Genomic DNA, 25,190 nt, shown 5'->3' with positions numbered 1-25,190 from the left:
CCTCCTGTTACTCTCAGAGAAGGGAAAATCCTTCTTCCTCCAGAGGACTCCAACAAACCCAGTCTGATGCAGCTTTAAGGATGCAAACAGACAACCGTCTTAATGCTGTCCAACCACATTCTTTAAGGCTATAATTACACAATTGTCAAATTTTTGTTGATTTTTTTTTGAGTAGTGAGGACATCCTGAGTTTTGAAGGTACCTTTTATTTGCCTGATATGCTCTATCTATCTTGTATGCTATTTCTCTTTTGAAGTACTCTAAACTGTCTATGTATCACAGAGGCACGTCAGTAATGTAGTCTACCTATGTATTATCTTTTTTTCTTTCCTAAAAAAAGAATCATTATTTTGCCAGTAAATATTTGGAAAAGGAAAACCAAATTCAGTAACTTAAAGTTAAGCAAAACAGGTTATGTGAGTCCTAAACCTCAGTTCCTGCTGTCTTTCCTTTGGGCAATACCCCAACCAGTAATAGCATTGCTTCCCTGGTTCAGTTGCTGCCTACCACTAACTTTGAGCATGTCGAGTACCCCAGGCACCAGGCGTGCCAATGCACACAGATGTGGCGTTTCCTTTCCAAGAGGAAACACAAAGAGGCACTGAGTACATGCAACCCCTGAAACTGTGTGTCTATATACAGGTGAAATGTAATGCCTTTCCCATTGGTATTGAATAGTTTGCCAGCAGGAGCACAGCTCCCTCTATCTGGAGACTAACAAAACTAGATTCTGCACCCAAATAATAAATTTGCAAGGTAGATCTAAATATTTTCCACCAAAGCAGTGGACTAGATGCAAGTGAAAAGCTGATAGCACAGGTTATCCAGAGATGAGGCAAGTGCAAATAACTGCCATTGCCTTTTTTCTTACCTAGATACAGAAGATTACCATACACAGTTTGTGGGAATGAAGAGAGAAACCTCACATGTTTCAATTACGGCAACTGCACTGATCTCAGCGGCAAGTTGACCTGTGTGTGCCTGCCGGGATTTGCTGGAGAACGGTGAGATGCTCAGCAGATCTCTTTGGAGCAATTCTTCCAAAAGCTGTTCCAGAAGGGTCCAGAGGGTAATGGCCATGGAGGTTTTGACCTCCTGCAGAAATACATACAAAACAGTTCAAGTTCAGCAGTTCTTTACTTAAATGACTTTGAGGGTCTGTCTTATTAAAAAACGACAAATCAGTGCAGCAAGAATCAATCCAATACAGCATCACCAACTCCAGTTATGGATATTTTTTCTTATGCAGCATTTTACATGCCTGTTTTTTGGCTTCCATGCCAATTTTGCTTGTATGTGACAAGCTAGAATGTTTCCATAGGTGGGGACACATAAACGCACATATCCTGATTGTAGATAAATATCAGCTAAAATACACTGACACATGAATATGCAAAGCTGTTTCATTTTCACATGTATGTGTTGTGAATATATTCTTTCATAAGAATCGTATGAGATGAAATACCTGGTGGTATTGCAGCTTGTTACTTTCTTACTGAATGCTGAATTATGAAACAGAATTATTATTTTAAGAATAAATACCTTTTACATATTACAGATTAGTCTGAAACAGGGGGGTCTTCCTTACAGTGAAATTTGTATCCTGTAGCACATTGTTGTAATTCACACTTACCATTTGATAATGTTCTACAAACAGCCCTGAAGTAGGGAGGCCTGACAGCCTCGGGGCTTTAGGTGCTATAGAAACACAGAAAGACATTGTCCCAGTAAAATATAGCCTGAACAGGTAAGGGCACCTTCTTGGATAGTGAAAAAGGAAATACCCTATGTGATCTTAGTGAAATCAGCATTACATCAGAGTATAAGATGCAAAAGTTCAACAGGACCGAGTGATGCTGTCTCTGCAAACACAAAGTTTTCAACAAAATGTTTTCATTCTCCCCCAAACCCACTGATTTTGTGGAAACTGTACAGTAAGCTATAAAAGAGATGAAATGAAAATTCCCACTCAATGCACAGTGTAGTTGGCAGACATGTCAAAATGCATTGCACCATTTAACTCACCACTTTACAATATTTAAAAAAAAGGGGAAAAATCAAATCAAATAAAATATAAAAAAGTAAAAGCATATTCTTAGACATTTCTTTAGTGCGTATATTTCTTGAGACTACAAGGTAGAAGGAAAGTACTTTGTCCTTCTTCCTTCCTTGGCCAGGCAACTTGCTAACTACAGCTTTGGGAATGAGCCTTCCTTACATCCCTCCCACTGGCTGGCAATATTCTCTATTTTATGGTTCCCATGATTCTTGTATTGAACGGCAGCTTTGCACTGAACATGCTGTGCTTTAACTGACTATTGCAGCAAGGCATTCTTCTCCAATGTCTAAAATTGACTATTTGTCCTCTTTTCCTCCAGGCTGTCAAACCAGGCACCAGTACTACTTCTGTGCTTACAGATCATAGTATTTCAAACAAGAAAATGTCACCCCTTCTTTTTTTCAGAACAAATTCAAACATACCAGTTAATAAGAAATCCAAAACCAAAATCCTTTGTATATTTACGTATCAGATTGATAAAGCAGGCATTTTCCTTCAAGACTATTTCATCCCTCAGAAAGCCAGTGATGCACAGTATAGAGAAAACAGTATCTTTCTAAAACGTCAATGAATTGGGATCACAAAAAAGGTCCAATGAACTTAATAATAGGTGGAAAGGAAAATGTGGAAAGGCTACTACTCATAAAAAGAGGTATAGAATTTTTTATACATTGGAAAAGTACTTTAGCTTTTTGAATTATATGAATATGATTTATCATTGAAGGAAAACTGTTGAAGTGTTTTTAGGTTTTAATAAAGAAAATCAGATAAAAGTGTTTAATATAAAGAACTGCTTTTCTCTAATGCAACACTGAAAGTGTATTGCATGATTATGAATATGGTTGAACAAAGCAATTCCTTGTAATTCAGAAGGAGAATCTCACACTCTTCCTCAAGAATAAGCCTGCTTTTTTATCTGGAAAAATTAGGATTAATTGTCAACGTTACTTGAAAAAAAAGAAGCAGAGAATTAAAAAAAACCCTTGTCAGAGCAAAAAATTACAAAACCACTACTAGTTTTCAGACAATTATCTCACAAATTCCTTATTAATGTTTGGTTGCTTGCCTTGAGAAATTATGAGAACTCAAATTTCCTTTATCATCAGAGTTAACTCAGAAACATGTAACAATACATACTTAAGCTTGTAAAACCCTGTTCTGCACCATTCTTAGGGACCATCTCGGAGAGACTGGGTAGGAGATTTTGCTGGGATCTACTGGCATTTTGAGTTAAGGAGAAAAGAATAAAAGAAATGGCAGGTGAATATTCCCAGGAGCACTCAGCTGGGAAAAAAACACACATTTGTTTGACTTACATCCAGACTACTGAGAAGGAAAATGTGCCCTCAGGTCCCCAGAACAATGAAAATGGATAAGCAAGCTGTCAGCAGGTCTTGTGCCAGATCTAGGTCTAAAGGCATACACAAACTTTCATTTCACCTTGCTAAGCACCATTAACCATGAAATGCTTTAGAGAGATGAAATTTCTGGCTTACCTATCTGTGCTTGAAAATAATACAGGAAGCTCAGGATTTGAGTGTGGCTAATCAGGTAGTTAGTAAAATCATAAACACGTGTGGAAATATACCACACATTTCAAACAGAGCATCCTTCTCTTCCTTCTCCCCAAAGCTTCTGAATTAAAAATGTACTTGTCCAACGCATTTAATTTGTGATTTCAGATGCTCACTATTTGCAATCTTTACTCTAGGTGTGAAAAGGACATCGACGAGTGCAGCTCTGACCCGTGTCTGAATGGAGGCCTCTGCCAGAACCTTCTCAACAAGTTCCACTGCCTCTGTGATGTGAACTATGCTGGGGACCGCTGTGAGATAGATGTAAGCGACCTCTCCTTTTTTGTCTCTTTACTCTTGTGGCAGAATCTCTTTCAGCTTCTCTCCTATCTTATTCTACGAATGGATGATGATCCAGCAGTCGAGTGGGGTGAACAGGAAGACTATTAAGCAGTCTGAACTTTCGTATTCATACAGCAAAAGATGCCTTGACCAAACAGCTTAGTAAAGCAATACAAAACCCGGAGTTTTAAAACTTGTTTTATATTTCTTTGAATGATTTTCTATGCATTGCTTTGGATCTGGTTTAGTTCTTTCACTTTCCTTTAGAAAAAATGCTAGAAAATGTTTCATCCCCCCTTCGCCAGAGCATTTCACCTCGTACACACTGCCAGTGGGCAACAGTGGGACACGCCAGAAGGCAATACATACTAACAAGAACGATAATTTTACCAATCATGGCATTCAAACCCTACTGCAATGAGTGGCAAAGACCCACTGCCTTCAGTGAGGGAAATTTTACCATTATATCTTACATATGGTAACTATCTTCAAACCACATATCACATTTATTGTTGTTTCTTTGGCAGTTAAGTCAAGTCTCACATCTGTGAATTCATGTGGGGTATTTTTGGATAAATAGATAATGGTTTGGATTAGCAATTGGCAACATGCTGAGGACATTTTCATATCCATTTGAATTAGTGTCAATCCTGCACTGATATCACGAATCCTGAACCTCTGCTCCAGTAGCTTGTACACCTCCAATGTATAATACTGAGTTAAAATACAACCTTCCTAATTTTCACCATGAGTCCGCTTTCAAGAAAGGCCCAGTAAGTACATCAGACTTTAAAATCACAGATTTTGTTTCTTTGTTCTAAGATTTCTACAACTTCAAGTAACTCTGTGTTATCCATCAATAGATATGAGTGTCATTAGACAAAAATTATGGGCTTTTTCCTTCTTAGGAAGCACTCAAGGTGGACCAATCAGTGGATTGGTTGTCAATGGATTCTTTAAAGAATGAAAATAAGGGGCCTGAAAATTATGAATACCAGGAGGTTTAGCAAAAAATGTTATAGCAAAACGTCTGTGTAGTTGTCCTTGAACAGTGTAGCCACAACTGAAATACATTGCACAGAACAAAAGAATAGTGAAAAATGAGGTGGGTTTTTTTCTGAACAATTGTTTAAAGCAAAACCCATTTATGAATGGAGGAACCATTTCTTTGGGCATTCATGATCATATTTGTATAGATTCCATACTCTTCTTAAATTCTTTAAATGTAAATAGTGCCCTGGAGTGATGATACAAAAGAATAACCATGTATAAGGTTGTGTTTTATTACTGATACGGCATATAGCAGACTTAGAGGAAAGGCTAACTAACACTAACAATGAGGGGTTTATGACTCCAGGGAGAGCACCTGATCTTTTGAAGAAGTCTTTGAGCCCATTGATATTAGTTTCCCCTCTTCGAACCTGTCAAAAACCAAACACATTGTTTGTATATTTGTGGAAAAAAAACATGATTCATCCCTGTGATATGCCACATACTCCTGTCTGAAGCACCTGCCTTAGCATGAAAATGCTAGTACGATATATTTACTTATAATAACTGTATTACAAAAGGATAATTTCTTTGTGACCTTTGTCATACCAGAAAAGTGATTGGGGTAATTTTCTTATTAATCTCTTATTTAAAAAAACAAACAACAAGCATTCAGCTAAAAATTCCTCTCCTCTTGGTAAGAAATCAGTAAACATAAGACAGAATGGATGTTCCAGCTCTGGAGATGAGATTAACGTAGCAGTGTCAGTAACAAAACTGTATACTCTATCAGATGTAGAGCTTAGTTATCTGAATTAGTAGGAATCCCATGTAATATTGTGATTTATACAACATATGCAAAGACAACAAACCAAAATTGAACTGCTTTTTCTTTTTTGCTTTTTTTTCCCTCCCAATAAGAATATAGGTTTGGAAAAATGTTTTTTACTCCAGATAAATTAATGTGATCAAACCCACAAAGTTGGAGGAAAATATTTTTTTTTTAAATGAAATCAGTATTTCTATGTGAAATATTTGCATTTTGATTTAAAGTATCAAAGACAAAAGAACATGAAGTCATTCACCTTGTTCTGAGTTAAAAAGTCAATTTTCTTTCATACGGAGAAATGTAAAATAATAAACAATATATTATGTCAGAAATTTTACTCAAACTGTAGCTTTCATTTAATCATAGCTAAAAATCTTACTTGTTTCAGTATTATTAAAATGAGCAATGAAAAATTTAAACACAAATAAACTGAAATTATAACTCTCGTATCATTTCGGAATGCTAACTAAAAGCAATTAAATAAGAAAGTTTGAAAAGTCAAAGTAAAAAACTGATGCTACTAATCAAAGCTGTTTAAAGCAAGTTTTTGTTTTTAAATTTAAATTAAGAAAAATCACAATCACGTTCGTTTCGGTTGTTTGCTTTTTTTTTCTACTGGGTTTAGTTCAGCTCTCATAAGTAAATTGAACTGTTACATATGTTATAGAATATACACTACAATAAGCAAAAATTTCATCCTGGTATTCATGCTGAAGAAAGTTAGAAAGCCATACATATAATAAGAGTATGTTTCACACATACTGTAGCTCTATGTATAACATGAAAAAACCAAGAATAAATCTGTATAGAGATTCCAAAACTTTTTATCTTCAATACTAGAAACTTGATGTAAGAGTTTATATACAATATTAAACACAGGTTTTATATGTATTTACAGCAATATGGAAGTTATTAATTTAGAATATATAAGCAGAGCATCAGTTCACTCTTTCTTCTACTGAATACACACCTATAATTGAATTCTTTCCTTCCTCTAATGCCTTGTCATCATGAAACATCCCCTGGCTTCAGAAATGTTGCTCCTTTCCTGTTTGTACGTGTGTATTCTCAACTACATTGTGCATGTGTACATAACTTTCCTACCTTTATACACAGAATAAACTTTCTGCCTTTGTCCTTTATGTCTGCTCCTCATTTTCTGTTGATGATTCTATTCATTTGCTTTAAGTGTTGCATACTTTCTGAACATGTGCACTTCACAGGTACATCATACAAAAACTAAGGTTGTCTCTTTCTAGTGTATTCTCCAGGAATGCTGAGGGTGCAGGGCCATGCAGGTGCTTCCCAGTGAAGCTGTTCAGCCATTTAACCACTTGGTCTCCAATACTGTGTTACCCATCCAGGGTTGTTACCTCTGCTGGGTAGCTCTTGGTACCTTACCGAGCACAACTAAACAAACAAGCCCCCAGACCGACAATTCAGAGAGGAGGGAGTTTTACCCACGTGGCTTAAAGTGACTCTTATTACTCGGTTCCTCCTTGCACACTGTCAATACTTAGAAAACCTGAACGTTACGAGGTCTCTGATGGCATATTGATGGGTCATCCCTTTCCACCAAGCTGTCATAGTCCATAGGTTGGACCTGTCCCAGGCACAGGTCTTCCAACACACCCAGTGGAGAGTGGACCTGATACTTCTAGTTTAAAAGGTTAAAAATTAAACAAATGCCAGATTAATTAAAATAACTTCCTGAATGTATATATTTTTAAAGAAATGCAGGTGTAGGACATTTAAAGGGAAACAGCTAGAGAAGCAAAATAAAAACCCAGCTAGATGAATAAACACTATTTTTTTTTCAAATACATCCAGTTGCTAAGATTTTTTAGAATTTTGGGGATAGAAATGCCCATTATTCATGTCTAAGATTAAGGTGTAACAGCAAGATCTTAATACCTCTCCAGTGTTGCAATTTTATTGCAGATATTTTGATATTTTTTTAGAACACAGACTCCCAAACGAGTTCAAACTTCTGTAAAAATCTCAGTATTAATTTAAGAAATAACTGAGAAAAAAAAAAAGGAAAAAAATAAAAAAGAAATCATATCACTTTGGGTATTGAAAAAGCTTGGAAAACCATCATCCCCATATGCTCAGAATTCGAAGGATAGAAGACATGAAAATGAAAGAAAGCAAACAAGCAAAGTAGTGATTTTTGGAAATATGGCTTGTGATGATGCATACTGATATTATCTGTAATGGATCCTTCTATATTTTGATATTAAGATTCAAATTATTTTTGAGATGCCAGTGGCTGTCATTCAGAAATACCAGTAATGAGAAGTAACAGTGTTAGGGCTTGAGTCAGAGTTAAGATTACTGAACAGAGGAGAAAGACAGCAGTGATATAAGTACTGGAAGGAAGAGCAAAGGGATTTGCATCAACTGTGGGATGAGTGAAAGTGTATTCTTTAATGTGCTTGGCAAATACATGAGGTGTTTCACTGAGGCAGTATACACAGAGAGTGACGGATTTGCTTTACTGACCACAGTTCCTACTTCTGTAAAAATCGAGCTCTGACTGACCCTCCTCTGCAGATGCTCTAATACAATTCACACCCTGCAAACAGTATCCCATCATAATTTTAACTACAAAGAGACAAGTGTTTCTGAATTTGCAAATAGCCTTCATGTTGTATGCTTCTTTGTATTCTCTTACTCCCAGAATATTTAATTTTTAAGAAACTAGACCCAACACTCAGTTTACTCAGTGCATGTGACTACAGTATGCTGGTAAAACTAAATTTAGGAAAAAGGCTGCTTCAAAGTGTCATTGATGAAATCAGGTTTCATTCTTTCATTGCAAGTATTTTTCCTGGGAATATGCCTTTGGCTAGTTCAGGTCAGGTGGCCTGTCTCTGCCCCTCCTCGCTGGCAGAGCATTAGAAACTGAAAAGTGCTTGATCAGGGTAAGTGCTACTGTGCAGCAACTAAAACATTAGAGTGTTATTCTCATACCAAAGCCAAGCACAGCCCTGTACTGGCTTCTAGGAAGAAAAACAATTCTATCCCAGTGAAACTAGAACACAGCCAGACATTCAGCCTAGAGGGAACTTTATCTAGTAACTTTTAGCACTTGAACTTACATAATTATATCTTGAGTTATCCTCCCCCAAAATAAGGAAACTGTTGTTTGCAATATAATATTCTTCAAAATTTCTGCTTCAAGAACCACAAAGCCTGGTTCTAAGACTAAAACCTAAAAATCAACAAAAAAGCTCCACCAAGTCTTCTTTTTGAGTTACCTAGATACCATAACCGGAAACAGACCTCTAGAGCATGAAGAAAAAAAGCAGAGTGTGATTGTTCATTTTACTTTGTGTTTCAAGAGTGCCCTGAGGCTCCATTAGACTCAGGAGCACATCCTGCTAGTGCTGTGTTCTCCTTGTGCTAGCAAAAGGCAGACGCATCCCTGCACCGAATGGCGAACAGCTCAGTCTGTACTTTGATATTGTTTCTTCAGCATTCTCATCAGCTACACCTTTGGGGCAGCACTTCCTCACAAAGCACACCCTCTCCTATTGTACACATGAATATACATGAAACTTGAAAGTGGTGGTGGATTTAATGTCTCAGAATTAAAGTTCTACTTCAGAGAGCTACTCCTATGTGCTCTGATGTGCACCATTGTTGCTTTCATATCCTCTTCCAGCTGGTACCGTTCCATTCTCCTGGGCACAAGGACAAGCATCATGCACTGGAGGTTATGATTCACATTTTATGTCATTAAAAATACACTGATAAGCATGTAAGATATGTACAATATTGAAACTGAATTGAATAAAACTCTCTTAGGCTTCCATAGCACAGACACAGAATTTTGATTGAATTTGCTCTACAGTGATTAGCTAATGTATTCATTAACTGCAAAGGTTAGTAATACGAATGTAGCTAATGATACTTAATTACAATAATTAATGCCTGGTGATTCATGAATAATGCATTCCACAGCTATTTACATATTCATACTTATGAGGCTATTAATGGATAATTATCATTTGACTAAAAGATGTGGACATCAGGAATGTAACAACTACATGATTTTCCCCCAGTCTCACTGTGGCTTTACCTGTTTGTCTTGCTCCTGTGCACCTCTATCTTGGCATTACACAGAAAAATACAAACAATATTGTATTTTCAAGACATATAAAGCAATATAATGGCAAATACAGCCATGCAGCTTAGTTTTCACACTGCATTAGTTCTCAGCCAGTACTCTCATCAGTTTAAGTCTTGAGGTTTCAAAACAATTTAGAAGAATTTTAGGATACTATTTGAAAAGAAAAAAACTGAAGTTTACCTTCACCTTTCAGCTGAAAACTTCTCAAATATGAAGAAGTGGAGTACAAGAGGCAGCATTGGCATTCTGCTTCTTCAAATGCAGAACACTGAAACAAAAAAATCACAAAGAAGTTTATGCTCTTGCAAGGGGAAGTGTTTGGTGAAAGAACTTTGTTCTCTTTGTCATCAGTATAGATCTTTTCTTGTCCTGAATTTATGCTCTTTCCTACTGCAGATGACTAGGAGACTTCCATACTTCAGAGTTTGCTCATTTGTGAAACTAGGGTAACAGTATTTCAACACCTTCAATCTGAACAAACAATTCTGCCCTGAGTGGCTGATATTTCTGCTCCAACACAAAGATTGCTGACTGCATGGAATCAGATAAGTTGCTAGCCCTCAGAAGTAAGGCTGAGTAAGTTAACTGAAACTGAGGAGTGCTACCACCCTGATCTTCAGACAAGCCACTCACCTACTGCTCCTCTACAGCACCAGCTGAGGAGCTGTAGGTGCCCCAGGTCACTGCAAAGCTTATCCCAGCTGTCATAACCTGCAGAGAGTGAACAGAGAGGGTCTTGCCATACGTGGAGGCTGCCTCATGATGTAGCTGAACAAGCCATGACTCCAGGCAGCAAGATCAGGTCAAGCCATTGGGAGCATCAGACTGATGTCTTAGTAAGTGAGCACATTTGTGTCTACTGTGACTTTTGTCTCCTCCAGTGCTCTTGCAGACTGTTGAGCAAGGCTAATACATACACTACCATATTTTTAAAATTAAAACATTTTTCTGAAATGCCCTGTCCTGTGTAGCCAACTAACCCCACTGCAACTAACCCCACTGCAACTAACCCCACTGCATCTGAGGTCCGTGCCTCACAATATAATCTCATGAAATCAGAGATATTTAAAACTACTCATCTACATGATGTGAAATCATACTAAAGCCAGTGGTACTTGAGGGCCAAAGGGGAGAGGACTGAAGCCCTGTTCAACACTGATGCTCTCAGCACAGTCAGCCCATGACACACTCCTGCTGGCATTCTTTCCCAAGACAGGAACAAGCCGTTGGTTAGAACTATCAGTGAGCGGAAGGTGGCTCTCATCTATCAGCTTTCCTGATGGTCTTAAGATCTAGACAGGAAGCAGACTGTGGGAAGGAAACAAGCAGTCTGGTCCATATAACCTACATTCTGTAAGGCTGCTGCTGGAAGCATAAAGGATTTTCCCTGGTTTTTCTGACTTAGTCTCTGTAGTACCCTACTTTAACAAAACCCTCACCATGTCAACCATTTAGAGAAAAGGACTGCACAGCATAGGTTAACTTATTACAGTCTGATGACAGGTTATTGAAATAATATTATTTCATTGACTGAAGTAAGATTTTACTTTTCTTAATAGATTACCAAGGTCAGTCTAACTGAGCAGCAAAAAAGCTAGAATTTATATGTTTTCATTCATTCACATGGTTGTAGATCACCCTTCATGGCAGAATCATTACTTTTGATGGTAGGAGCCAGAGAGAGCCCAGCTTTATTCCTGTGCCAGGTCAAATGTGGGGTAAGAAGAAACATCTTTAGATTTGTAAAATGAGCAGTTCTGCTCTGGAAGTCATTGGAAATGTCACAATGCCATTTTTACAGTTGTTTTTCAGAGCAGAACAGCCCCTTAATATCCTTTGCTATTTTCTATTAGCCTGTATTCAAAACACAGGATTTAACTAAAACTTCTAAAAGGATATTGCAAGAAACATTTTAATATGTGTCACAACATATGGTACAAAAACATTAGGATGCAAAGGCACTAAGGTTATCTGGTGTGTCTTAGCTGGGAAAGACAAGAAAACTCCTCACAAGGCCAGCATTACTGCACGCATCAGTGAAAAGCAGTTGAATATTTAATGTGCATGGTAAATCTAAGCAGAAAAGGGAGCCCAGATGACATATGACAGCATAACACTCTGCTCTATAGGAATCAGCTCAAGTATAGTATTCGCATAACACATTTAGTATTCAGGCTAACACATTTTGTCTGTACACCATCCTTTATGTTGCAATGGCATTGTTTTACTTTTTCTCACCTTCTGATGTTTTCCCTGTAGACTCACATTCATATCACATGGGCATTTACTTCAGTCATTGCTCACTTTATAACACATTCATGAACTCTATGCCTGCATTGTTCAGATACTAAATTTTATGTCTTTTTTTCTCATATAGTTCATGAGACTTCATATTCTTTTCTCTTTTATCTATTTTTCTGTCTTCAAATAATGCAGCAGGCTTAGCACTGAAGGAAGGAATTCTGGAAGCTGCTTTAGAACAATTAACTCATAAGTATAAAAATAGTATTTTACATTTACTTTTCTGTAAAAAGCAGGAACAAATACTTCTGTCTTCCGTCTGTGAGTAATAAAGTGTAACTCCCATCTCATCCTAAGAACTACCAAAACATGAATGAACATTTTGACAATTCTGGTATTTCTAGCTATTGCTATGATCTAGTACTGAAACTTGGCATGTTCCACTTACTTTGCTTCTTCAAATACAATTGATGGTAAAATTATTTTGCTGCAAGTATCAGAAAACCTTTTTTATGTATTTTGGTGTCTGTTTTCTACTGAAAACGGAAATGACACTGTGTTAAGTGCTAACTTCTTTAAACTTTGTTCTTAAAAATTTGTGGATATTTATCTAGAAAATAGAAGAACAGCAGTGATACCCCAACAGCAGGCATTAGTCACGTATGGGCTTCCACTTTTACCCAGTAAGATGCTTTCTATTTGCTGGACAACTTAGCCAGACATTGACAGAAATGAGACCATAAATGTGGTTTAATTCCATAAATCCTAAATAGCTTAATTGACAAAAAGTTTCTAAAGAAAACAGAATTCCAACCTCACTTTTGAGCTGAAAATTAGTCTGGTCTTTTACTTGAGCATGTACAAAAAGAAAAAGAAACTGGGCAAAAGTTAAGGAGTTTATGAGGGAAAAGGTAACTCCCACTAAGATAATTCCCACTGGGTGCGTGGTGGCAGCAGTCTCTTGGGATTCAGTGTTTGTCCTCTTCACTAAAATTGGCAGAACTGAAACACAGTTGTGAGACTTTACATGGGATTTATTGCCAGATTAGGAACCAGGTGGTTTCCAAGGAAGCTCATTCACCACCATTACAATCAGAAAGACTGAAAGTTATCCACACCTTAGATAAGTTTATGTACATATGAAGGATGCCAGATAAAGTGGAAATAAGGAGATTTCCCAGGTACTACAGATTAAGCACTTCAGAAAATCTACCCACATTTATTCAGGTACCTTAATAGAAACCATGGTCCTTGATTCAAACTACTTTATTTAGACAGTGATAGTACCATAGCTCCTTCAAGGTACTGACATATTAGCTCAGCATAACAAATACATCTTGTAGGCTGGTTTTGATGTCTTGGATACTAGTCATATGCTTAAGATGACTATCAAAGGTCCATGAAATTATGACGTTTCCAGATAAAACAAGGCTGGCATGTTAATCTGCCTATATATCTCTTGATGAACTCTTCTTGCAAGGTACATTCTTGTGTAAAGTATCTTTCAGTTCTTGCTATGAAATTCCATTCCTAATAACTCCTGAAAAAAATTGCACACTTTACTAGGCTTATAAAATATTTTTCCACTAAAAAGCAATAAAAAGAATTCCTGTTCCTGAAGATGTGAAAAATATTTTGGTTTCAAAAGATCAGGAATACTTATCTGTTTTGATAAAGAGATCCATTTAAATGAAAGGCAGAGCTTGTTAAACAAATGTCTGAGCTTTTTACCAAACTGTACAGCAAATACAACTGTCCTTAAATTTATTCAAACACTCTTTGGTAGAACAGATGATTCACTTTTCAAGAAGAATAAGAGTACCACAATAAAAAATGTGATACTGCTGTAATTCAGTGAAAAGGAGAATCAGCAGCTTTACAAACCTTTGTAATTATTTAGTGTGAGCAGATTTTGCACCACTGCAGAAAACAGCCTTGGTTGTTGTTGGACCCCTGTGAAATGCTAGGGTAGGGATTTTGGAGATTCTCAAGCACATAAATAGTTTGGGATCTAATTAATCCATTACTGAAATAAATGGAAATACTTCCATGGGTGTCTGGTTCAGTACTGGTAACACTCACGCTGCGCTATTCCTACCCCCAAGGGACCCCCTGTTCCCTTTTCTCCAAGTAGGAACTGTTTGTGGTGAAATGGCCATGTACATCTCCTCCACAGAGTTCATATGGTAATGTAATAGTTATCTTTTTCTTTTTTTAAAATCCCAAAGCCTACCATTTTGTGAACTATGCAGCATATTGCCCATGAGAGTAACACAAGATGGTGTGCTGTGTCTCATGGAAAATTCCTTTTTGTCCTGTCTTATTTTATTATTTCCTTTAATCAAACACAAAACTAATTCAGATCAAAATAAAATGCTTGGTTCCTATACATATGAAAATGTAACACCTCCTTCGAGGTAGACCTAAACCCATGAATAAAAGGTGGTGTCTTCTGTCACTTTCTACAGGTTGGGAAGTTATTATTCCCATACAAAATCATACAGATGGGGACAGGACTGAACACCTTAGCTTAGTAAGAATGACTTCATTATTTTAAGTGAATGCTTGTGTCACATCTGTAAGATACAGAAGCTTTATCATCTTGTCCTTTAGCAGGAACTGAAGAGAGAGAGAGCACAAGCTACTCCAGGATATTTTAACCACAACACTTAAAAAAAGCAAGCATTATTGCTATAACCTGCTGCTAGTCAATAGTCTCCAAAACAGTGAAGTTCTCTAGATGGAGTTTGCATGGAAGCAATATTTCCCTTCAAACTCAGCTACCCTCTCCCCTGGAGAAGCACTCAGCCCTGATGCACAGGCTGTAACTGGCCTGGACCAAGAACCCTGAAACAACGTATTTCACCTTGAGAAAGTTTTGAGTTGAAAATTCCTAGATCATTATCGTGTTTTTATCCTCTTCCAAAACCACTGATGGAAGAGGAAGCAGAAGAACACCTCCAAAAGAAAATGTTAATGTTAGACACTTCTTCCAAAATTACATGTAACTTGGTTGATTTCATGGTTACCTGCCTGTTCAAGAGAGGATAGCTCTGGTATTTGATAACCAACAGAGGGGAGTGTGTCAGAGATAGCTTACAGCAGCAGATAAAGGTGAATTTTGACCTGACTCCATGCACTGTAGAAACTGTTACTTTCAGCCTGTGTTGAGGAGCCCCCAGATCTAATGTAATCATCTGTCTAGAAACAGGGCTGAGTTGCACTCATAGTTAATTATGCTTCGTCTTGAAGAACCAGACATAAATTCAGTGAGCTGAGTTAGCAGACATTTTTTTAATATTTCTCTAAGAAATATGATCTAGAAAATCTTCTGAAAGTGTAGAAAATCTGCTTACAAGATAAGCATTGATAAGGCTGCCATTACTTCCTAGCATGTTAGAGTAAACCTTTCCTGTCTGAAGTACAATGTATTTTCTGTTAGTTATCTTTAGGTGGCAGTAAGGTAAAAGCATGGAGTAGAAACTTAAGATAAATATCTGACACATTTTTAGAGATCATTTTCTCATGTACTGTGCTGGCTGTAATGCTGGCTGTAACACAGAAAGAGATGTCACAAACCACTTGCCTCTTCAGCAATTATTAGAGTTGATTTCATCCAGATCACATTCAGGTGCAAACCTGTTGAATGCCACCAATATTAATACCATGACTAGATACTATACTAGGTGCGCAGTGCTTGGTCCAAGAATCCCTGTTCACAGGTGGAAACACACTCCTATGTTCTAAACAACAAGATGGAAATACACTAAGAAAAAAAAAGCCACAAGAAAAAATAACTCCACCAACAAACTGAAGGTCTAAATCAAGATTAAAACAGGGTTTCAAGGAGTAATTATTGTCATAGTGGTTTATAGATATTTTTTCCGTTTACACTCTTCATATATGCATCTCTTCCATAGTCTTCCCTGAAGTTAAAATGCAATGATGTTTCTTGTCTCTAATCAAATTCCTACTAGAAAAAAAGCCAGCAGGATAAAATCATCCTCAAACTTTTTCTCAAGGAATATAATTAGCTAAGTAATACAACAGTGTCATGTAGTGTGCTACGGCAAGTATTATGTAGCCAATAAAGGTCTACCTTGTACCATTAATATTTACAGTTGGAAGCATGAGATGGCTGCAATCGAAGTGCTGCACCCAACAAAGGCTAGCTGTTGACTTGATACCTTGTTGTCTGACAGTGTGAAACAGTCAAATAGCTACTTACTTCATCACCACTTGACAGCATAATATTAATGCTAGGTAGCAACACATGGCTGTTTTGCTGGAGCTTAACACCAAATAGGGATAAGTATTTCATGGAACAATTTTGAGATCGTAGGCGTAGTTTATTAGCAGAGAAGCAGGGATAGAAAGTTCCTGGCAGTGACAAAATCCAACACAAATCATAGCTCTTTCTCTGCTACACTGTACACCGCTGACCCACCTATTATCAACCACTGGGCAGAACAGTTTTTTATTCCCACAGAAAGTGGGAAGAGGCAAGACGGACAGTTTCAGCATAGGTTGCACCAGTTCTTGCAGAGAACCGGTATCTGGGGGAGATAAACAACCCTGCTTCATATCACCACAGTCAGGGCCCAGAGCCCACAGAAAGACGCTTCATCTGCATGTGATGCTCATCTTCGATGGGTACTTAGTGCTGTTCTCAATGATCTGATTACAGAAATAAAAGGACATCTATCACTACCATCACTAATTAAGGAAGAGATTTTTAACTTAAACCCTTGTGTGCTGGAAAGTGGAGTTTTGAGCAACCAGTTCTATGTCCACAATTCAAATTGTGCAACTCCATTAAAGTTAATAGAAATTGATAATGCAGAACACAGGCAGATCATGCCTGGTGAAAACAATGTGCATGGAAAAATATTAGTGAGGAGAAACAATGTGCAGACACTCACTTAGGCTTTGTGCTTCCAGACTGCAAATACCCCAGCAAAAATGCACTTTTTTTTTTTCCTAATACAAAAAACGTATAGACTTTAGACTGAGAAAAAAAACCAAATTGCAAAATTCAGGAAATCAGAAGTTGGTTTACTTTCACCCTTGACATAGCTGTTGATAGCTTACATTACAATTTCCTGCCGCGTTCTTTTATCCAAATGCTGTCATTCCCATCTGCCCAATCTTGAATGTTATAACATCATCCTTTGCAAGCTGGTGTGCTCAACACCTATGCAATCAATGAAGAAAGCGGCTTTGAAATTCATTCTTTCTTCTCATCACTTTAACTATTTCACTCTGAAATCTACTGAATCTCTCTTCACCTCTTTTCCTCAGGAAATGTCCTGCTCTCATCTTCAGTGCTGTAGCATCTTTTGCTATTCTTCTTCTGCTTTTGGGTTTAACCTATTGACCCCCTCCCATCCACTTCACTCTCCCATGACAACAGGACCCGACTTTCTCAAAAGGCCACTACTGAGTGTTCTTCCAAATCCCTCTTCAGGAGTCATTTCTGCTGTGGCCTCTACAGGGATTCGATGAACTCAACCCAGCTACAAGCATCTGATACACTGGGTTGTTATCCACGTAAAAAACTAATTCTATATGAAACCTCAAAGCATCCCCCAAACTGGAAAGGGATGTTCCACCCCAGAGTCTGACACCTTTACTGAAACATTTGTCTAGTCTGCGAATTAGCAGCCATGGGACAAACTGCTCCTCGGCATGGTTTGCCTGGATTTGCACCAGCTATAGATTTTCCCTCTTATCTTTTCAGATTGCAGCAGATGGTGGAGTTCCTACAGCAGGGGCTGTCGATAGAATTTTAAAAGGCATCTCATAACAACACATTGGAGCTGCACATTTAATCTGTGCTACACCACCAAGATGATCTTAAAAAGAGCTGGAGCACACTTACAAAATTAGCACTGGCAGTTGCTGCAGAAACGCTATTGAGTCTTCTCAAAGCCCACAGTTTAATGAGAGCTTACTTCCCAAACTGCCAGCCAAATCACTTCTCTGTGTATAACCAACACTTTGCTGTCTAAGAGAAAAGGCATTTAGAACTCTGTCTTGTGAGATACTGATCCACAAAATATTTGATGGAGATTTTAAGGGGCTTTTTTGGTCCATGGTTAAGCTAACATAAACTACAGTGGCCAAACACAAAAATATTATTTCTTCTGCCTGAGACAGACAAATATCACTTCCATTAAAGTGGCTGGACCACTTCCATTAAACAGTTAATATGCCAGACATCAATACTACAAGTAGTTAAAGAAATTATAGTTACTGTATGTAACCTGTTCTTTAAAGATTAATTCCTAAAAGTGAGCTTCTGAGTTTGAAAAGCTACCCAGCCAAAAGGCTAATAACATCAATAGAAGGCCACCTGAGACAAACATTATTGCAAGTACTAGCACTGAGGAGGGGCAAATTGGTTTGACTTAAATGCAGAACTGTTTCCAAGTGATTCAGGAATTGTTCTGCTGCTTAATGCAGGGACGAGGAGGTCTGCGTACAGTAATGTCACTGGAAGATCAAGACTAATGTGAATAAACCCCTTGTTTAATCAAAGTCTGCTTTACAATCTAGTTGTAACTCTTTAGAAAGGTCCATCTTCAATCTCTAATTTCTTGCTTCATTACAGGAATAAACTTCCTCATTAAATTCTGTAGTGTCACAACGCTGTGACTTCACGTGTCAGGAGGGAGGCTGTCAGAATTTCTTAATGAGGCACTTTCCTTGCAAGCCCAGCTAAATCGTAGACTTCAATCATCTCCTTCTTCTTCATTTTCTCACAGGACACCAGAGATGTAGTACTTTTTGATAGTAAAGATTGCATTTTTCTGATCTATGATTGGTCAAGCCAGATGATCAGTTTACATTACAGCTGCTAACACTAGTTCTCTCTACATTTGTGCTTTGATTTTGAGAACTGTCAGACAACTAAAAGTTGACATTTTCTAGGAAGAAATTCACTCAAACTGTCACATTTCAATTAAGACAAACTATTCAAACTACATTTTTTAACAAAAGTGTACTAGGTAGAGGTCATAGTGAATGTAATTTCTTCAGAGAGATTTTAAGAAAATATTCAGACAACAATATCCACCAGAAAACAGAGAAATTAAAAGAAAGATTACTTACGATCATTCTTCTTCAAGGTGAGCTGCCTATATATATATATGTTAAATAGTTGTGTATGCATCAGAAGTAGTCACTTAAGTTTTGTCTACAGCAATGTCCATCAGATTTGTACAGGACTTGGGGTGTCATTCAGGCCCTCCAGCAATGGGATTGTCTTTTCCTGCAGATATCAAGAAAACAACTCTGAGGCTGATGGCAGAAACACGAACAGCAATGACAAAAATTCAGGATTATTTACAGCTCTATTTGTAGTATAGATAGGTAGATTTTTCAGAGGACTACAGAGATAGGTGAGGTTCAACACGATAGCCTCCTCCCAGGGGGAATGGTGTCAGAGGGAGAAGTTCCCAAGATGTGGAGAGATAAGCAGTCATGCTTACCTTGGGTTGTTACCTGGCATACAGAAGGCACCAGAGCCATTATGCGGCAGCTACAGGCCAGCCTAAACTGGAGCTATGAGCTGGCTGATTGCAGGTGGAAGCAGTCATGGGTTTAGGCCACAGAGATCTTCAGCATTTATTCAAGGCTCTGAGTCTGAATCTGGTCCTACTACAAACTGGTCTTGTTCTTACTCATTAAGAAAGCAAAACTAGAGTAGGAAACCAGGACAGAGCATAAAGAAGGTAAAGCAGTTAAAGAAGATAGGTGATACACATAGAATCTTAAAAACAGTTTGCCATTTCCAGTGGCCTGTGCTGTGTTTGGCTCAGCCAGATATGAATCTGTTCTCTTTAATGAATCCAAAATGGATTGTTGGTTCAACTCAGCAGCCCAGTGGCTATGTCAACACAGCTGTTGGGACCTGGTGGCTGGTGTCTAGCACGAGTAGAGCTGCTACTTTTTACAGATGATGTGAGGGAGAGCGATAGGTGTTTGCTCGTGAAGGTGGAAAAAAAAAAAATACAATGAAAATAGTAGCTTCATGTGCCACTTAAATAAGGCATTTTCATTGGAATAAAGTCAATCTATAGATTTATGGCCACTTTACTGCTGTTAAAAATAAACTGTAGTCCCACGAGCTGGGGTTATCAATGCATCTCATTATAACAGGTTTGTGTATAACTGACAGGATTTCTTCTTGAACTACTGGGATTCATATTTGAATTCAGCTTTTAACAACAACAAAAAAAAATCCGATAAGACGGTTGTAAATCCTCAGAGAAATAAACTTAGCATATCTATGGGCTTTTTAATCAAGTTAATGGCTTTTCTTCAGCTGCTCGGTATTATCCCTATATGCCCCCAAACCTTTCTAAGTAATTCTGACATGGATTAGGACCACTCAAGCCAATTGTCCCTCATTACTATAGCAAATGGTTTTGATTTGGGGGCAGTAAACCTGGATGGCGCGGATCAGATGTTCTTACTGTGAATGAAGTGATAACCTTATGAGTGGTGTCAGGAACTCAGGATCCAGATACTTTGCCAGCAAAAGCTCCAGTGCACACGAGCAGCTGCAGAAGTCCCAGAAAGCCCCACATGTGGCGGAGAAGGGAATTCTCCAGGGTTTGGCAATCCCTGTGGTTTAAATCTTGTGTTGACGTCTCTGTTTTGCGAAGCATCCAGAATCAGGCACATTTCTGTGCGAGTGATGAAATGAAGGCTGATTAATTCTTAATGCCCAGCAACAGAAGCATGCTTCTGCTTTCAGAGCACACTATGCCTGTCACATCCCAAAGACATATACCCTTGGTCCAAGCCACGCTTTCCCACGCGAAGCTCATGCCTGGGTAGCAGCATTCTGAGGAAGCTCATGCTACTTCTCTCACAGTGATTTCTCCGCTGACACTGAGGCTCGCTCTTCTTTTTCCCTGATCTGGCTCAGCCCTCAGTGTCTGTGGCAATAATTCTCATCCCCCAATTGACATGAAGCAGGATTAGATCAGCTAAGTCATGCTGATGTAAAACACACAGGAGGAAGAGGCCCTGTGTATTTTTCTGGCTTGCTTGTGTTATTCCACTTGCCTTTGACATTTGGCACACATGGAAACATTCATATATAGCAAATCCCTAATGTTCCCCTTGTAAAAATAACCATTTAGAAGACGGCTTGTTTAAAGACAAGCATACATATGCTGGATTGATAAATGTTACTGAGCTTTGACTTGTGAACTGAGCCCTCCTTATCCAAACTGCTCATCCACAAAGCAAATCAAGGAAGCAAGGTAGAGGAATCAACCTATTTCAGCAACCAAATAAAAAGCAAAACCCAGCCCTACAATGAAGTTTCACTCTATCCAATGATTTATTTTACCTAATCTAAACATTTTAACTAATTTTTATTTCATAATTTTAAAAACCTACATAATTAATCAACTTTGAAATGAAACCACCAGTGAAAAGCCAAAAGACTTCTTTTTAAAGGCAAAAGTATATATTTTTCTGCATTTATTCTGTCTTTGTAGATGAAACTGGTCACTACATGAAATCTGAATTCAAGAATATTTTCTTTTTCTTCCTTTTTCTTCTAAATCTTTCCAAAATAAATTTGCCTTGCTCCAGCTGACATCCAAAGACATATGAATAGAATATGCTGCATAGAACATCTCAGTGAAAAGCAGATTGGCTTTCTAGTGTTAGCAGACTTCACTCTATTGGTACTGCCATGGACCATGATATCATCTTGCCATCAGCATCCATTACCATTAAGGATAGAGCTTTTACTGACAGCTACTGTATTTAAAGGGCAGGGGAACTCTCACAGCTGTTCTTACAACTTTTAAGCAGGTTCATTAGTTAATTCGGATTGGAAGAAGCCTCAGGAGGTCTCCCAGTCCAACCTCCTGCTCAAAGTGCAATGTGAATCTCTAAGGTATTGCCCTCCTTCAGTTACCACCCTACATATATATAGTTGTTCATAAGCACTGCTGAAGTTGCCTTCAGAAATAGCTGTGGCCACCATGTAGTATTTATTAGCAAGAATTACTTCTGAAAGGCTATCACAGTGTATGGGGGTTCCACAGGCTTCCCTAAACAACAAAGGTCTTTACCAAAAACAATCAGTAACTTATTTCTCTTCATGTGGCCTTTTTTGTTTGTGCTGAGTCAGAATGAAGTTTGCCTGGCTTTGCCCTGTCCTTTCCAGCGTTTTCTCTTCTGCTTTTGAAGTTACAAGTCACAGAACACTTCTTGCATGGGACTCTGCCACGGCTTTGTAATAAACACACCAAAACCCAGTATATTCATATCAAGTGGCCATCTCCCAAGCAATCAATTCAATAACCAGATCTTAACAAGTTAACATGGGGAAGAGAATAGCAGCCTGTGTGATATGAAGCTGAAAAGTGATGTTGTAGCCTAATCAAGGAGGTATCAGCTGTGTGTGTCTCATCACCCAGTGCCTTAGGACACCCGTAGACTCACAGCCACAGGTGATCTGCTTCATGGCTGTGAACATCGAGATAAGCAGCTACACACCTGAGCAGTCCCATGGCAGTCAGAGGGGCTCTGCTCTGTGAAACATCAGAGAGGTTCATAGACTAGATCCATCTATGGTGGAAGCAACAGGCAAGGACTTACCAGAAGAGTCTGAAGCAGCAATAAGGGACTTCTACTCTCAAACTGCTTTTTAAAAGGCCACTCCCCATCATTATGCAAAATACACACTAGAGTCAGTAACAGAAAACCTCTTTTTCTGTGGTCTCAGCAGCACTGTTTCTAAAAATGCTGCTTAGTCCTTTTTCTCTTTGGAATCACCAGTTATAATCATTTCAGTCTATCATCACCACCAAATACTGCAGTAAATGGACTCTGAGATGACAGGGGACAGAACTTTTCAGTTACTTTTTTTCCAGATCAGCCAGATGATTTTCAAAATTAATTTAACTGTTCAGCCATTCATTACTAAGGAAGTGGCTGATTTTGATGGGACCAGACTGCAGAGCCTTCTGGTAACTCTTGCTATCAGGTCAGTGCTAATGCTTAAGGGGCTACCTATACTGTAAACTTAGGCAGTGATCTGTGGGCTGATAAACCAGGGGACAGCACTTGAATGGTAGATTTCTGGGGAGGGGGGTGGTGTCAAGAGAATCCACCCAAAAAGATGACATATAGGCCATTTTTTTCATATTTAGAAATTAGAAGCAACATAAACACAGAAATAGAATTGACTTATGTATCTGGTCATGGTAAAACCCCAGCTGTCTAGATTTTAGACGGTGGGGTAACATTTTTTAACATGTAGGTTTAATAGGAAGTGTTTTGTTCAACACATCTACAGGTAATACATGAAATTTTCAGTATTTTTTTCAAGTCACTGGTTGACCAAACTAAATCAAATTAATTAACAGTAGTTATTAAACAGAAACAAAATAATAGAAACAAAATGTGTAGTGGATTGCTATGGGTAAGGTTTTTATAATAACTAACTATTGCAGAATGAAAAAATGCCCTGTTATGATTATGTTAACTTGATAATGAGGTTTAGACATGTGAACAGATTTTAACAAGTTACAGAGGTTTTTCTCATTGATTCTTTTGCATATTTTTTTCTTTAAGAGGTAAAATTACTTTCAATGATATCATAAATGAAAATGTCTCCATAGATATAGACAAACTTACAACAGGGATAGGAAGAGCATGGGCTGGAAAATAAGAGAATAGGTTCAGAAACTTCACATACCAAAGGCCAGGCTTTACCATTTGCTTGTGGTAGTGAATTCTTTCATGAAAGAAATGTCCTCTTCAACCCCTGGATCAGAGTTAACTTTGACTATCTTGGTCCTCAGTTTCCTTGAGCGGACAATGAAAATGAAAAACAGCTTCTGAGAATAAAGATTCCATTAAAAAGTTGCAGTCTCTCTGGGACAAGAGGAACAAGGGTCATGTATTCTAGTGCAGTACAGAGGAAAACTAACATCTCAAACTACATCATCTAAAGATGAAATGACCTTCCCAATCCAACAGAATTTAATAAACCAACATGTTCCGTGACACCTTGTTTTGGGATTGGAGTCAAGTGGACTGGCACCTGCGCTAAATGACTTCTATTGGAAAAATGTTTTTAAAATTATAGAAACTACAGATTTAGCTGCCAAGGACAGAGGAAAACATACTAGCTGACCATGCATCCCCGGGAGAGTGTCCCTGAGCCAAACTTTTTAATATTATAGTAGGACCCTTTACATCAGCATAGAGGTGGAGAGAGAGAAAAAGAGGATGGATTGTTTCAACATCTTCCCTCTGGCATTGTTGTTCTGCAAAGGAATGAGTCCAAGCAATGCATGCACAGCAATAGCATCCACTTACAGGAAATCCACTGCTGAATGCAAAATCATCGTCATTTCAGGACTGTAATTGCACTTCTTTAGAAGTGATGAGTAAGCAGGTCACTAAAATATACTGTAACATGAAGTATCTAACTGGGAAATAGGCTTTGACCTGCTGTCTTCCATTTCTAAATACTTTGGGATTTGAAAGTTCAGCCTCAAGCATACATCCATCTATGGCAGTTCAGCTGTCACTTGTAATACAAATCAAAAGATGATGGATGGCAGAATCTGCCCAGAAGTTCGATTCCTGCTAGGGTCATTCTGTCCATAGTGACCACTTTTCCACACTAACCACATTACTTCATTGGCTTACCTTTCCAGAAGCATGTTTTACACATAAAACCATGTATCTAGATATGTGTAAAAGACTCATCTACAATCTATAAAACTTCTCTGGTCTAAAGCTTTTCAACTGGCAGATTTATTTATGTGCATTGTGCCTTCTGACATTAGTACATTTCCCACCGCCACATGAAAACAGGGAAGAAGAAAGCAGAGCATCCTTCCGTTCATCCTGTACTGTGCTGCTTGTGTTTCTGCAGATGAAGCTTTAAAGCCTCTATGTAGAAGAAGAGCTGGATGAATATTGTAAAACATATTTGTGAAAATATATGGGTTAATTTCTCACTGCATAGATTTCAGTTGCACTCTTGTGCAGCCTCTGTACACTTATTTTGTGCAAACATGCTGCTAG

The 25,190-nt window shown here is 38.1% G+C and overlaps 1 protein-coding gene across 1 annotated transcript in view; it reads left to right on the top strand.

Annotated features, from left to right (window-relative positions):
- Positions 1-25,190, top strand: part of LOC104402381 (protein crumbs homolog 1-like) — a gene marked incomplete at its 5' end in the record, with an annotated part of 70,875 nt that overhangs the window by 44,865 nt on the left and 820 nt on the right. Inside the window, 2 exon segments of the mRNA XM_010010251.1 lie at positions 876-1,004; positions 3,771-3,897. Of these exon segments, the coding sequence (XP_010008553.1) occupies positions 876-1,004; positions 3,771-3,897 (256 nt within the window).

This window comes from Nestor notabilis, unplaced genomic scaffold (assembly GCF_000696875.1).
Source record: "Nestor notabilis isolate BGI_N333 unplaced genomic scaffold, ASM69687v1 scaffold1722, whole genome shotgun sequence".
NCBI classification, from domain to species: Eukaryota; Metazoa; Chordata; class Aves; order Psittaciformes; family Psittacidae; genus Nestor; species Nestor notabilis.
This window is presented reverse-complemented; position numbering and strand designations above follow the sequence as displayed.